General features: G+C 23.2%; 1 protein-coding gene across 1 annotated transcript in view; it reads left to right on the forward strand.

Annotated features, from left to right (window-relative positions):
- The window catches only part of LOC136972788 (spondin-1-like), a 77588-nt gene that overhangs the window by 51592 nt on the left and 10845 nt on the right, over positions 1-15151 (forward strand). Inside the window, exons 2-7 of the mRNA XM_067267432.1 lie at positions 2075-2199; positions 11178-11311; positions 12902-12975; positions 13472-13585; positions 13684-13835; positions 14155-14409. Coding sequence (XP_067123533.1) covers positions 2075-2199; positions 11178-11311; positions 12902-12975; positions 13472-13585; positions 13684-13835; positions 14155-14409 — 854 coding nt within the window. The remainder of the gene's footprint in view (positions 1-2074; positions 2200-11177; positions 11312-12901; positions 12976-13471; positions 13586-13683; positions 13836-14154; positions 14410-15151) is intronic.

Consider the following 15151-nt stretch of genomic DNA (forward strand, 5'->3'; position numbering starts at 1 on the left):
CTATTTTCTGTTATGTATTTTGTTTTAAAAGTGTTTTTTATATTTAAAAATTGTTTAAGCGTAAAGGAAAAGATGTTTTTGGCGGATTTTTATAAAAGGAATTGATGTTATTTAATATGATCTAAAACTACAAAGTAATTTTTTTCGGTATTTAGATCGTAAATTATATCATTGAATTAATTGAATTTTTAAAATAATTTGAATAAAATATTTAATTTTATTATTATTTTTTTCTAATATATATTAGAAAATTAAGCGAAATTCTTTGTTTATTGTTGTAAATTAATTAATTAGTAAGCCAAATTTTGTCTTTGTTGGAAATTAATAAGCTAAATTTCTTCCTTATTGTTGGAAATTATGAAGCTAATTTTAATGCCTATTGTTAAAAATTAAGCAAAATTTTCTGCATGTTGATGAAAAATTAATAGATTAAATTCTTGCTTGATATATAATTTTAAGAATATGTTTATAAATTAATTACTTTTTAAAAAATAAACACCAATTTAATTAATTTTTAAACAAAATTCTTTCACCATCACTTTAACTATGAAAATATTTATAAAAACACAAAATTGTATTGATTTATTAGTTTTTAAAGTTTATTTTTTGTTTTAGAAGTTTATAAAGCAACATTTATTTTTATTGACTTGAATGTTATGGTATTTTTTTGTTACTCCATCCCCTTTTCAATTCTATAATCAAAGATACGTTGTGGTCTGTAACAGGAAGAATCTACTTCGATCGATTCCTATTAAATACCATTGTTCGACTTTCTGACTAACTTTATCATATAATTTTTTCAATATAAAAAACTATTAGTGCTTTAGAATCTTCTGACAAAAGTCTTTTATGAAAAAAATCCAAAAAATCCAAGAAAATTCCATGCTATTATTTTAATAAAGGCATTAAATTGTAAAAAATAGCAGATAAAGTAATATTTGAAATGATATTTATTCAACATTTTATGCTTGAACAACATGAAAATGTTATTCGTAAATTGTTGTAGCGTAATGTAAAGCAAGTAATAAAACAAAAATAATTTACTTTATTTTCTTCGTAATAAATGTTATACGCCAGTAAAAGCATTGTTTTCCTGAAAATTTCTAGATTTTCTAGATATATATTTATTTTTTTTATAAATGTCTAGAATAACTGTTGTAGATATTTTAGATGATGTTTGTGCTTATAATCTAAAAAGTCTCATAAATAAGAACAGAGAAGTGAAATTATTTATTAATGCTCTTCTATGATAAAAGAGCGATGTCGGAGTTTTAGATGCTATTTTATGTTTATATAATCTAAAAAAATCATTATAAGAACAATAAGTTGTTTGTTTTCTCCATGTTAAAAAAATAATTTATATCCTGAGCAACACTTGTGGACTTTTTAGGTGATGTCTGTGTTTATAATGTAAATAACACCTCTTAAATACGAACAATGACATAAAATTATTTATTAGTTTTCTCCCCGTTAAGAGTAGCTTTTGTGGATTTTTTTAAGACGGTGTTTGTGTTTATAATCTAAGACAATCTCAAGAATAAGAAGCGAGACGAATTTTTTATTAGTGCTCTTCATATTAAAAGTGTAATATATGTCCAGAGCAACACTTATGACTTTCAACATGATTTTACTGTTTCTAATGTAAAAAAAATCTTATAAATAAGAACAATGAAATAAAATTATAAATAAGTTTATTTTCCAAGTTAAAGTGGACATAACTTATGTCCAGAGCAATATTTATGGATGTTTTTTTCTGGATGCTGCTGCTGTGTTTTAGGTGATGTTGGATATGTTTATAATCTAAAAATCTCTTAAGTAAAACGAAAATTGAATTATTGATGTTCTCTATAATAAAATTGCAAATTTATTTGTTTTAATTATGTAAATTAACATTTTTATCGCCATTTTTAAGTACAGTATTAACTTTACATTTTGAAACTATTTCATTTATAAATTACATTTTCAAAATAAGTTTATAAGTAAAATAAATTTATTAGACAAAATTTTTAATTAAAAAAAAACTAATTTTATTTAATACCTACAAATAACTTAAATTTTTTTACTATCTTTTTAGTCAGTCTTCAAGGTTATAGAACTCAATACAGTGTACAGAAGTTTACAGGATTTATGATCGTTGTGGAACCATCTAAAATCGAAAATGATGCAAATGAAGATCCAAAATTTACAGGATCGTTCCAGGTACATATATTTATTAAATGAATAATTAACTATTTTGAAAACATTAATAAAAATATATTTTTATTAAAAATTTACCATAAGATTCGCGAGGGTTTACCATAACATAGCATACTCGTTTTATTACAATATTTTACACATTTACGTCAATCTTAAGTCGATATTTACATCTCTTTCTCAGTATAAAAATGCAGAATTTATGTCGAATTGACGTAATAAAAGTATATATTATTGTAACAATACAAATTCATCTCATATTTTAAAGATTATGCACTGTAATTTAGAATAATTGTCTATATTCTCTTAATTATTAATTAAATGAAGGAATTTTAATTAAGTTTTGTAAAATGACAAAATAATTACAAATTGTTTGAAATTATTAAGCTGTAAATGCCAAGAATAATTTGAACAAAGGGAGAATTCTATTAAATGTTGCTCTATTTCGATGAATTTACGCGATAAAGTGATGCGATTTCTATATTTATTTCTGAGAAATTTAAGCAAATAACTCTAATATTATTCTAGATATTGTTGAAATTAATTCTGAAGGTTATTTTAATAGATTTTCAATTAGGAAATAATATTTTGCTGCTGCTACTCTTGGAAATTGAGTGTTCATACAATCGAATTGAGATAATGGATATATCCTCTAAGAAATAAGAATTTTATGCAATTTAAATAATAAAAAATATATAAATATATATTAATTTTTTATTTTTTTATATTATATTTATTATTTATATATATATATAAGTTTTCTTAATAAAATAATAGTTTATATCATTAAAGTAATTGATTAAAATTAGTATTTGTAATAATCGAAATTGTGGAATAACGTTTTAAAATGCGCATAGTTTCTTCGAAAATGCATTTTCGGTATGTAATGTATATGTATATACTGCATATATACTTTCATATATACATTAATAAATAATTGAAAACCAAAAATGTTTTAGTTTTACAATAAAACCTAGGCCTATATTTTTTACTTAATTTTTGTAAAAAATTATATTAAACGTCATGTATCTTTTACGTACAGTACGTAATATATATATATTTGTGTGTGTTCTTGTGGATTTAGATAAAAGAGGACCAACAGGACACCTTTTAAGAGCTATATATGGGTATTCACACAGATTAGAATGTCCTTTTTATCTAAGTTATGTTTGTGGCCCTCCGGGTTAAGAGTTCTTCTTGACCACAGACATAGGGTCCCCAAAATTTAATCTTTTGTGGAAAATAAAATGACACTAAAATGTTGTAAATTAGCTACTTTGATAAAGATATCTATTATTGATTTTATTCATACATTCTTGTCTTTCAGTTGGGACTACGCTCCGTAAATTTAATTAATCGGGACCTATCTCATTTCCCTTAGGTCTTGTATATGTATATGTTTGTATTTACTTGTATAGCTACATATGTATATATATCTACGTGTATATACGTTTGTCTGTTTGTATAGTGTTTGATTGACACAATATAAATCTAGAGAAATACTCACTTATTACGTCAAATAACCTTTAAAAATATATATATATATTTGATGTACAGTAGGCTACATTATGTAGCTTAAGATGTCGTCTCTTCAATCTCACAAGATATATTTATAAAATTCACTAAATATATTAAATTTATATGAGTTTAATAAAATTTCTAAGAATAAAAACGATAAATAAATATTATTTCCATTTTTTCAAAAATAGCATATATATTATTCATTATTTTCATACTTACTCTTTCTCTTTTATGTTATTCATCATATTACAACTATTAATTTAAGGAAGATGCTATATAATATTTTATCTCAATTTTAATCTTTTATATTCATCACTAAAAATTATTATAAATTTTCGTTAAAAATTAAAAAAAATTGCAGTTTATATTTACAAGATAGATGAAAGTAGTTAAGCAGAAAGTAAGGAAATCTAAAAAAAGTTCTATGTTCTAAAAAATTTATAAGCTTAAATTCTCCTTAACATTTGTAAATATTTTACTTAACTCGGAAATTACATTTTGGATAATTTAAAGATTTAAGAAAACTTTAATTTTTCTTTTAAAATTTATAAAATATATATTTTAAATTTCTAAGATATTTTATTGTGGATATTTTATATATTTTATTTTTATAAGGAGGTAGATAAAAAATAAATGGATCATTTTCTTTCTGGTTCTTAGCAATCCCCAATGTTCTTATCACTTGACAGAAATGTTATTTTTTGCTTTTTTTTCCTTTTTTTCGGTTTAGAATTCAGGTTTTTCTGTAAAATGATAAGCTAATCAAATTTTCTTTGCACTGTATAGAACATTGCCAAGAGCAAAAAGATTTTAACAAAGAGTGTTTTTACCGAGAAAAATTGGCCAAGAGCAATTAATAAGAATATTTCTTATCAATCATTTCCTGATTTAAACTTCACGTTTTAAAATTTATTATTTTTTGGAAGAGACAGGTCCTCTTATATATTATAATGCAGAGTTTCTACATGCTTGGCAGAAATATTATTTTCCCGTTATTTTAAAGCTTTTTCCGTATAATGATAAACTAATCAAAATTTATTTGCACTTTATGCACTGTAAAATCTGTATAGAATTTTTTTTCTATATTTTCTCAGTATTATAATCTTATTAATTATTTCAATTCTTTAATATTATCTGATAACTAATTAACATTTAAAAAAGTAATAATTTTAAACGCTAACGTTCGATTTTAATATCTCTAATACGTATAAAACATGCAAAAATATTTTTATTAATTATTATACAGTATATTTTGATAGGAAACAAAATTTAATTTATAAACTTACTAAAAAGTTATAATTTTATTATTTTTAAAAATTTATTTGGCTCTTTTTATAATCGTTTTCTTCGTAATTTTGTTTGGAGTTCGTGTACTACAGGTTGAAATATTTTTAATTAGGTAAGATATTTTTAATAGAAAAGTTTTTAAAATATATAATTAATTATAAACATTTAAGTACAAAAATTATTTCTATTTCGAAAAGCGGAAGTAATAACATTGAAATCATTATTAGAAATGATTTTATTGCAAGTGATTAATTATTAGAAGATGGAAGATCAAATATAAGCTTTTCAAGTAAATTAATATACAAGATTAAATTATAAATTTTATCACACTATTATTCAAATATAAATCTAAGAAAAATGTTAAATAATTGTTATATTATATAAATTTATAAGAATTTATTAGATTATTAAATATCAAAATATATTTTTATTTACTTCTTTTAATTATATCAAATTATATTAATAATAAAAGAAAAGAAAATGCAAAGAAAAATCAGGATTTAAATAATATAAGTAAATATTTTTATACTAAAAGAATAAATGCCAAGTTCTTATTAAAAATCATTTCTTAAGTAAAAATTTAAATCACAATTAAGAGAAATAACAGTAAAAATTATTGTGTAAAAATGCAACAAAAATATTTCATTTTTTATTTTATAAAAAAGTGCAACGTTTTCCGTTAAAATACAAAAGATTATATAACACATCAATTGATTAATTGTATCATATTTAAGTGCTTTTATGATAATGATCTAATACGTAGATGCTACATTATGAATACTTGCATCAATAGTACATACTTATGACACAACTGTTCGGTTCATACCATAGCTTCCTCATCGTTATCATTACCATCATTAAAGCTGTGAGATTGTTAATAATGATTCGATTATTGCATTCTCCATAACAAAATACAGTATATACATTTCTATTTTCATTACTCAATGTTAATCATAATCAGTCGTGTTAACGATGATGGTCAGTATGTCTTGTTGATGATGAATAACGTTGATAATCTATTTGTTTTGTCAATGAGAATGCAGCGATTGAATCATCGTTAACAACTTTGCAACCTTCGTGATGATGGCGATAATAATGATGATTCAACTATTGTATTCAACTAATGGAACTGAATATTGTGAAATGTATTAATAATGCAACTATTCATGATGTAGCATCTACAATTATTTGGAATTATAGCATCTATTATTTAATAGTGGTATCTCTTCGATTACTGTCATTTCAATGATAATGATGCATAATAGCAAATTTTCATATATTCCGTATTGCAACATGAACCACTCTGATTCTCAACCATTCAGTTATTATATTCTCATTAATAAAACAGCAGCATTGGCTTGATGATGATGCTGCACCATCACCTATTAATTTCATTAATGGTGATACTGCGTTAACGGTTCACGTCAACGTTAAAATTCACGTCAAGTGGCATGGCCAATTAGGCAATGTAGTAGAAATTTATAATTAACAAGAAATTCCAAGTTAAACGTTTAAAAAGTTCATCAGAACAATTCTTCTTGTTAAATTTGGGGTAATTTTACCTTTGTATTAAAAAAACAATGATAATTGGAAATAAAATTACATAGACTTAGTATTAAGCAAGTATTTACAATAATTACTATACAGTGAAATGCTCAACATTAAATTTGAAATATTAATATTAATTTCTAGTTCAATGTCTAGGGATTTTGAATAAGAGATTTGCATTAATTTATTGGGAATTAAATATTAATACTGTTATAAATTTATAGAACATTAATAATGGATTACATCAGTTTCGAGATAATAAACAAATATATATTGAAAATATCATATGATTAAATACTTTACATGGTGAGTATAGTAATATACATATATATTTACATATATATGAGCTGCAATCAATATTCGTTACCCGTTATTAATGTGATAATAAGGTGTATACATAGCATTGGATCCATTGATTTTACGTTGAACTGAATCTAAAAGAAAAAATCAGATGAAATTTTTGGTCGTGCTTATATAAAGCAAGATGAAGCTTTTAAAAATAAATATAATCCCCTTCTTTGATTGGATAATTTCAAAATATATACAAATTGACGTAATAATTGATTACGTCTAACCGATCGAATCTGTTAAATTTCTCTGTATCAGAGATGAAGACATTGTTACAAATAATGTTGGCAACTAAATCACTGGTTTTAATATTTCGTATGCAAATTCGGGTGTTTATATTTCACGACACAATAAAATTAACTAGTGAATATTTAAATTCAAAAAGTTTGATTTTATTCCTTAATAAAGTCTAATAATTTTATTTATAACAGTTGTAATTATTATAAATACTTTCAAATATTCGTGACACAAACGAATATATTAAATAAATATATTTCTTTTATACATAAATTTAAAACAAAAACATAAATATAAACTAAATAAAAAACGACAATGTGATCCAAAAGTCCGTTATAAATAATCGATTACTGTTTTATTCAAATACTTAAATTAATTTTTTATCAGTTTCATAGAAATAAAGTTTTGAACTGAGTTTATGATTCGTATTCGCAAGTATACTTGGGACTCTCTGTAAATCTTATGGAATATTATCGTCAAATTTTATTTTAAAATGTTTTTAAATTCAGGAATTAATTAATATTTTATAATAGAATTTGACATCAAAAATAAAAAAATAATAGATTTTAATGCTGTGCTCCAGATACTATGAAAGAAAATTATGTGACAAGTTAATCAAAATGGAAAAATTTATGAGATAAGAAACATAAAAATTCTGAAGATTTCATAAAAGAATCAAATAAATCAAACTATTTATTGTAAAATACAAGAATATAAATATTTTCATAAAATTTTTAAAATAAATTTAACTGAATTTAAAATTAAATTTCACGAATTCTTTATAAACTTATGCAGTTATTTGGTATTATTAATAAAATAAAATAAAATAATTTTCACACTAAATTCGAGAGTAAATTAAACATTACTATATTTATTTAAAAATATAACTTAAATTTTATTGATTATTATTTTTCTCCATTGAATAGGAGGTGAAATTTGAGTCATATCTTTTACCTCTTCCTTCAATAAGCAGTGAAAAGAGGGTTATATAATGTAATATCTGATATTTTCTTTTTATTTTTTACCCTTTCTTAAATGCATTTTTTAAGAAAACGGCAGAAAAATGATTGAATTTCACTCTTTCTTTCTATCTTTCTAAAATCTATTCGCTTGGGTCTTAATCGGAAACGGATTTCATGAACAGAATAATCAAAGAGATTGAAGAAGTTGGAACTTTGTACAAAGTCAATATATAGGTTAAACATTATTGACGTTCTCTTTCTCAGCAATCTGAGCCAAAGAAAGAAACTTTTATCAAACCAGTTTTATAAACAAAAAATTATATATATATATATATAACGTAATTAATCAAAGTAATTAAAGGTAAATAGTCAATATACAGTAATCTTTTGTTAATTGCTCGTATTCTCTATATATACTCTCTGTTTTAGAAAATATACCACATAAGCATTCTCTCTATTATATAGTAAAATAGAGAAGCCATTGTGATCCACCAAGTTTGGATTATTATTTTGACTAATTCCAATTTTTTCAAAGAAATAACTATGCTATCACTTACAACCTAGGTGATAGCTTAATCATTTCTTGAAAAAATATTACAATTGGTCAAATTAATAGTCCAAATTTGGTTTGCTGTAATGATCTCCTATCTTACATTTCCTATATTATAGCAAGAGACTATACCGTAGATATATACTCTATTCTCTCTACAATAGATTATCTCAATCTTAGATGGCAGTCTTTAAAATACTCTCTATAATATTAATATGTAATCAAATACTTTTTATTCATAAATTTCCTATTACTTTATGTAGTAATGTAGAGTACGCTCTATATTAATTATTTATATTCCTTATATGTAAAGAGTACTTTATAGATGCCAAGTTCTCTGTTGTAAAAATAGGAATATAGCACGTTTCTCTCTCTATAATATATATATTCTCTCTATTTATTATAGCACTGAACTTTATAGAGTACCCACTATAATTGTTCATCCTTTATAGCATTCTATAAAAAATTATTGAGTATTCCCTGTATTATGTAATCATAAAAATTAACATATATTTTGTGACTTTACAAATAAAGTATTATATAAAATAATAAATGAAAATTCTCTAATTAATTCGCAATTTCTTATCGTTTTATTTTATTTAAAAGAAATTATTCAAATGAATTAAATTAAAGTAATAAATTATATTAAAATTACGCTAGTTAACATTAAATTTGTTAGATTATATTTTACTTAGTATAAAAAACATAAAGTTTTGAAGTATTTTTAGTAATTCTTTTTAGAAATTTTAACTTAATTTGTAAATATGAAACTTTAATTCTCGATAAAACCCTAATTTTTTAAAATAAAATGATCATTTATTAGATTTTTATTCAGGTTTTAATTATTTAAAATGATAAATGATAACATTAAAAGTTTTTCATCGATCGACTCGATAATTCTAAGAAAAATCAAGTTAGATAATATCAGTTTTTTACAAAAATTTTTCACTTTATTCATCTTTTGAGTTTGATTTAATGAGTTTTTTTGAATATTCGTGAAACAATGAGTTGACGTTCTTTGTTGCTTAATTGTCCCTCTTTCTCTGTTATTTTTTAACAACGAATTGCAGTTGTTTTACTGTATTTATTTTCTATAAATTATTCAAAAACCGCCATTGAAACTAATAAAAAAAGTTTAATCAATATCCATGAATTTTTGAACTTTTTTTGAGTTTTTTTATAAGACGTTAGAAGGAATTTGTCTTGGACGTTAGAAGGAATTTGTCTCGCTTATTGTACTCGCTTATTTTGACACAAACGTTGACTCGCTTATTGTACTCATTTATTTTGCTTTTCCTTTGAGTTTAAAAAAATATATATATTTGCAAGAATTTATCATGATATTTTATAAGACAAACATTAAAAGTTAACTTGAAAATTAAAATAAAGTTAAGTTGCAGGAGAATGTCAAAAGCAATTTTTTTGAATTTTTTCATTTCTAAATTTATCTTTTAAATTTGTTTTTAAAAATATGCTATAAGAATTAAGTCATATAAAATTGAGTTTTACCAGACTATATCTAATTAAATTATTTTGTAAAGTAGAAGAGAATATCAGCCGATCCGCTCTATTGAGCAATTCAATTTATTTTAAATTTATCTACAGATGAACTTTAAAAAATAGAAAATTCCTTAGTTATTTTCAAACAAATTAATAGAAACAAAGCAATATTAAGATATTTTATTGTATAGTGATATATAATTATACGTAATGGGTCAAGATGACTTGCGAGTTAAATGGAACGTATCTTTCATATAAGTGCTTCGTATGTACAGTACTTTGAATGGATATAAATGGCAAATAACTAAAAATTACTTCAAGAAATAAATATAAAATGATTTATTTACAAATTCCAAGTTATATTTGTTTGGTAATTTTTTTTGTCTTATGAGATTATGTATTTGAAGGAGAATGATCAAACAAGATAAATCAAAACCGATATAATACACCAAGTAAAAATCATGTTTTTATTATTAATTTAATTATTCATTTTTATATAAAATTAATCGCTGTATTATTTAACAACATAAATATATACAAAATTTTAGAAAATTAAGTTTCTTTATTATTCATTGATAATCTAAATTCCTAAGCAAAAGTTTTCAGGTTAAAAGTAATTTAAACTGTATGGAGTGACTATAAATAATCAATTTTATATATCATTTTTACATTTGATATAGAATATTGTACAAATTTAACGTAGCTCTAGTTTAAAAAAAAAGGCTAAATGATACATGAGAAGTCATTGTGACATCTTCATTGAATCATCTTAGTGTCCTCGTAGTAACGCCTTTAAATCTCTATTAGAATCGTTTTTGAATCTTTATATTGTAATATCTTTGCATCCTCACAGTATCTTTTTGAATCTTCTTATCATTTTTTGTTTTTTGAATCTTCATAATATCTGCTTTAAATCTTCATTGCATCGCCATTAAAATTTTGTAGTATATTCCTCACATCCTTATAGGATTAAATTTTTATTGAATCCTCATTGAATTAATAATAATTAATCTCATATTTTTTTATTTCAGTTACTGGGCGATGCTCTTTCGAAAATTTCGGAAGATTGTCCAAACGCAGTCGTTCACACTTCATCCATTCCTAAATCTGAAATTCAAGTTTTATGGGCGGCACCAATGGCAGGAACCGGATGTGTAGTGTTTAGGTGAGATTAAATTTCTGAATGCTACTAATTATATTATATTCCATAAAATTTAATAATCATTTCAGCACTAACCTTAATGTTAATGTTAAATTAATCACCAATGACATAAATAACGCATTATTTGTGTCATTGGTGATTAATTTAATGTCAAAAATCGAAAAATTAATTCTTCTCACGTACATAATTTTCAAAGGAATTCAGTTACTGAACAATTTGTTATAAAATTTAAATTTTTTATCGAAATTTTATTGAATTCTTGTAGAAAATTCTTTTTTTATTTAATTATCAGAAAACTTTATCGCCAGAAAGACGGTCAAAGAAATTCATTCAAAAATACAAAATTTGAGGACTTAAGCAATGTTGAACCTTATTTTTTAGGCTAAAAATCGAATTTTTTGTGTCTTAATATAAATTTTTTTTGTCTTCAGTATGAAGATATTTATAGAAAATCACTCAAAAACAATGTTTCAATGTAAATAATAATAGAGTACTAATTTTGTTTTAACATTTTAAAGCGAAAAATATAGTTTTATTTCAACTTTAAACAGTTTTTTCGATTATTAAATATCTATGAACTGAACAAAAATTAAATTTAAATAATTTTAGTACATCTCAACCTTTTTTCTAAACAGTAGTAATATTATAATTTACTCCATTCTACAAGGATTCGCAATCTATCGGTTGAAGGATAACAATTTTGATGTTATTACTTGATAAAATCATTAATCATTAATTAAAATGATTCATTAATTTTATTAATTATGCTAATTTAAATAAATATCGAATTAAAATTCCAATTTATTTTATATAAATTATTATTAAATTATGTTTAAAAATCATTTTTAAAACAAAAAATAGCACAATTCTTTCTCATTAATAATAATAATAAACGAGTATCGTTAAATTAATTCTTTGGGTGCACTTATGATAATGATTTTTTGCTCCAAGGCTCGTTTACTCTTTCATTCATCATCAAAATTACAACATAAATCATGTCAAATATTTTACTTTTTACATTAAAAATTTTTTGTTCAAAAATATTTAATTAAATATTATAAAATGTATTTTAAAAAATTATAAACTGTCCCCATCTGTCGAGGAAATTTAAAAGTAATTTTAAAGAATTTACATTTAAAAAATTTCTGAATTTTTTTCTGGGGATGTTTTAGAGCCATGAATATTTAAAAAAATATTATTAAAGTCTAAATATTGACTTTTTAAATTTAAATTTTATCTTAAAATTAAACTAAATTTAATGAAATTTTTCAAGATTTTATAACATTTTTTAATGAATTTTTTAGAGCAGTTACTCTCGTTAAATCTCCAGAGCTACGATATATTCGTATATAAAATATGCAATAAAATTATTACCAGTAATTAAACCGTAATAAAATCTGTGATGAGTTTTTGAAGTTTTTAGATTTAAAAAAAAAATTTTTTAATTAATTTTTACAGCAACTGTCATTGAGCATCGAAAATTGTGGTATATATAAAATCAAATAAATTTATTGATTTAAATTTTAATAAAAGCTTTGGAGATTATTTTGAATTTTTGTTACATTTTATAACATTCTTAACGATGAATTTTAGAGCAACTGTCATTGAACATCGGGAATTATGGTATATGGATGATGGAGGTTTATCAAAGGAGTTATGCGAAGAAGGTAAATATATAAATAATTTTATAATTAATAAAGAAATAAAATTATAAAAAGAGTAAATAAATAACTTTGATTTTTTTAGATTTATTTAAAAGTGTTTAATATAAAAAATAACTTTGTTAACCATTTCTATTTATTTTACTTCACTAGTTTACATTTAAAAGTAAAAAGATTAGAATAAAAAAGTTTAAATAATTTAAATTTTTATTTGCGTGCGAATTCTTAAAAAGAAATAAATTGAGATTTTAGAAAAATTTAAACGTATAAAGATAATAATCGAAACGTTTAATTGTAAAGAAAATTTTCCACGCAATATTTTAAATAAATAAAACTAAATTAAATACATTTTTAGTGTGAATTTTATTTAATTTCATCCATTTTTTCGTGATTTTTTAACGGTTTCAACTGAATTTTTTAAAGAAATGTTTAAGAATATTTGTTTTTTAATTCAATAATTTATTTAGAACATATATTTTTTTCAATTATTTGCTTCGCACAGAAACGGAACAACCAGAAATTATTGAAGAATGTTGCGCTTGTGATGAAGCCAAGTATGAAGTAACCTTTGAAGGTCTATGGTCAAAGTTTACACATCCCAAAGACTTCCCAACAAGTAAATAGTGAGAAAGATCCCATATTTTTAATTTTTAAAACAATATATAGCTTAATTTTCAATGATTCAACAACAATAATAGATTTATGATTGTGTAGATGAATGGCTTACCCATTTCTCTGATATTGTCGGTGCATCTCATACATCCGATTTCCGTTTATGGGAACAAGGAAATTATGCTTCTGAAGGTGTGCGTCATGTTGCAGAATGGGGTGCAACTAAAAAGTTAGAATCGGAACTCAATGCGGAGGTTTGTATGCATTAATCATACATAATTTTAAGCTAAGTCGGATTTACGCATATATTAGATAAGGCATGGCTTAAAGGTCTCATGTCTTAGGAACCTAATCTTAAATGGTATTGTTTTTCAGTCTACAATAATTTTTGAGGTTAACTCCTCAGTGCTTTGGCTTACAAATCATAATATATATAAGTCCGGCCCTGACTTCAAGCTATTGTACTAGCATCAGTTTATTTCTAAAAACGTTAATTTAAGTTTTAGATTTTGAATAAGTCATTCATAGAATTTAATATAAACACTTTAAATAATTAGTTTTTTTATTTTTTAGAAAGATAAAATCCGGACAATTATTAAAGCAAAGGGCCTTTGGTACCCGAATGTCAATGGAAAGACGTTTGCTGTTTTCAGAGTCGACAAGAAGAAACATCTCATGTCATTGATTAGTATGTTAGGACCAAGTCCAGATTGGATTGTTGGAGTTAGTGCTTTAGAATTGTGTCTAAAGAATTGTTCTTGGGTTAATGAAAAAATAATTAATCTTTATCCGTGGGATGCTGGAACCGATAATGGCATATCATACATTGTAAGTATAAAGTTGAATTTAATACAAAAACTTTAATAAAATTTATAAGATTTGATTCCATAAAATTCAAGGAAAAAATACTGGAAAAAAGATTGAAGTTAAAATAGTAAACGCATAAATGTTTTATGAGTTTAACTCGAAAATGGTGTGTTGAAGAATAAAATAGTTGAAGAAACTAGACGTATTGATTTGAATTTCATCAAATAATTTATATATAAAAAAATAATGGTTCTAACTGGAAAGATGTTAGATTACTTTCCTTTCGAATGTTTGGTTTTTTTAGAAGCTGTCACCATATCTTTTTGATATTTGAAAACTGAAATGGAAGCCAGAAATCGATCAAAAAACGTTAGAAATTCAGTTGGAGCATTCGATCCGAAGCCATTCTGTCGATAATTCTCTTGTAAAACCAGTAGAAGTCACTTGATATAGATCTTGAAAGTTGACTTTATGAAAAATTTCAAACGTAGAAACTAATGCTATACTATTTTAATATATAACACTGTAAATATATTCATGCATAAAATCAATACACTTTTTTTCTCTTTTTAATTCGGTTTAAAATTCAAATTTATTAGGTTATAAATATAAAAATGTTTTAGGTAAACTTTTAAATTTAGTTTTTTAAAATTTATTTAACTTTTTTTGTAAGAATTTGTTAGATTAAATTCTTTCATGAATTGAGTTCAAATTATTCTAAAAAATTATTAATAATAATAATTGTTCATAAGTAATTTAATTA

The sequence above is a fragment of the Centruroides vittatus genome, unplaced genomic scaffold, assembly GCF_030686945.1.
Source record: "Centruroides vittatus isolate TY-2023 unplaced genomic scaffold, ASM3068694v2 contig_301, whole genome shotgun sequence".
Taxonomy (NCBI): domain Eukaryota; kingdom Metazoa; phylum Arthropoda; class Arachnida; order Scorpiones; family Buthidae; genus Centruroides; species Centruroides vittatus.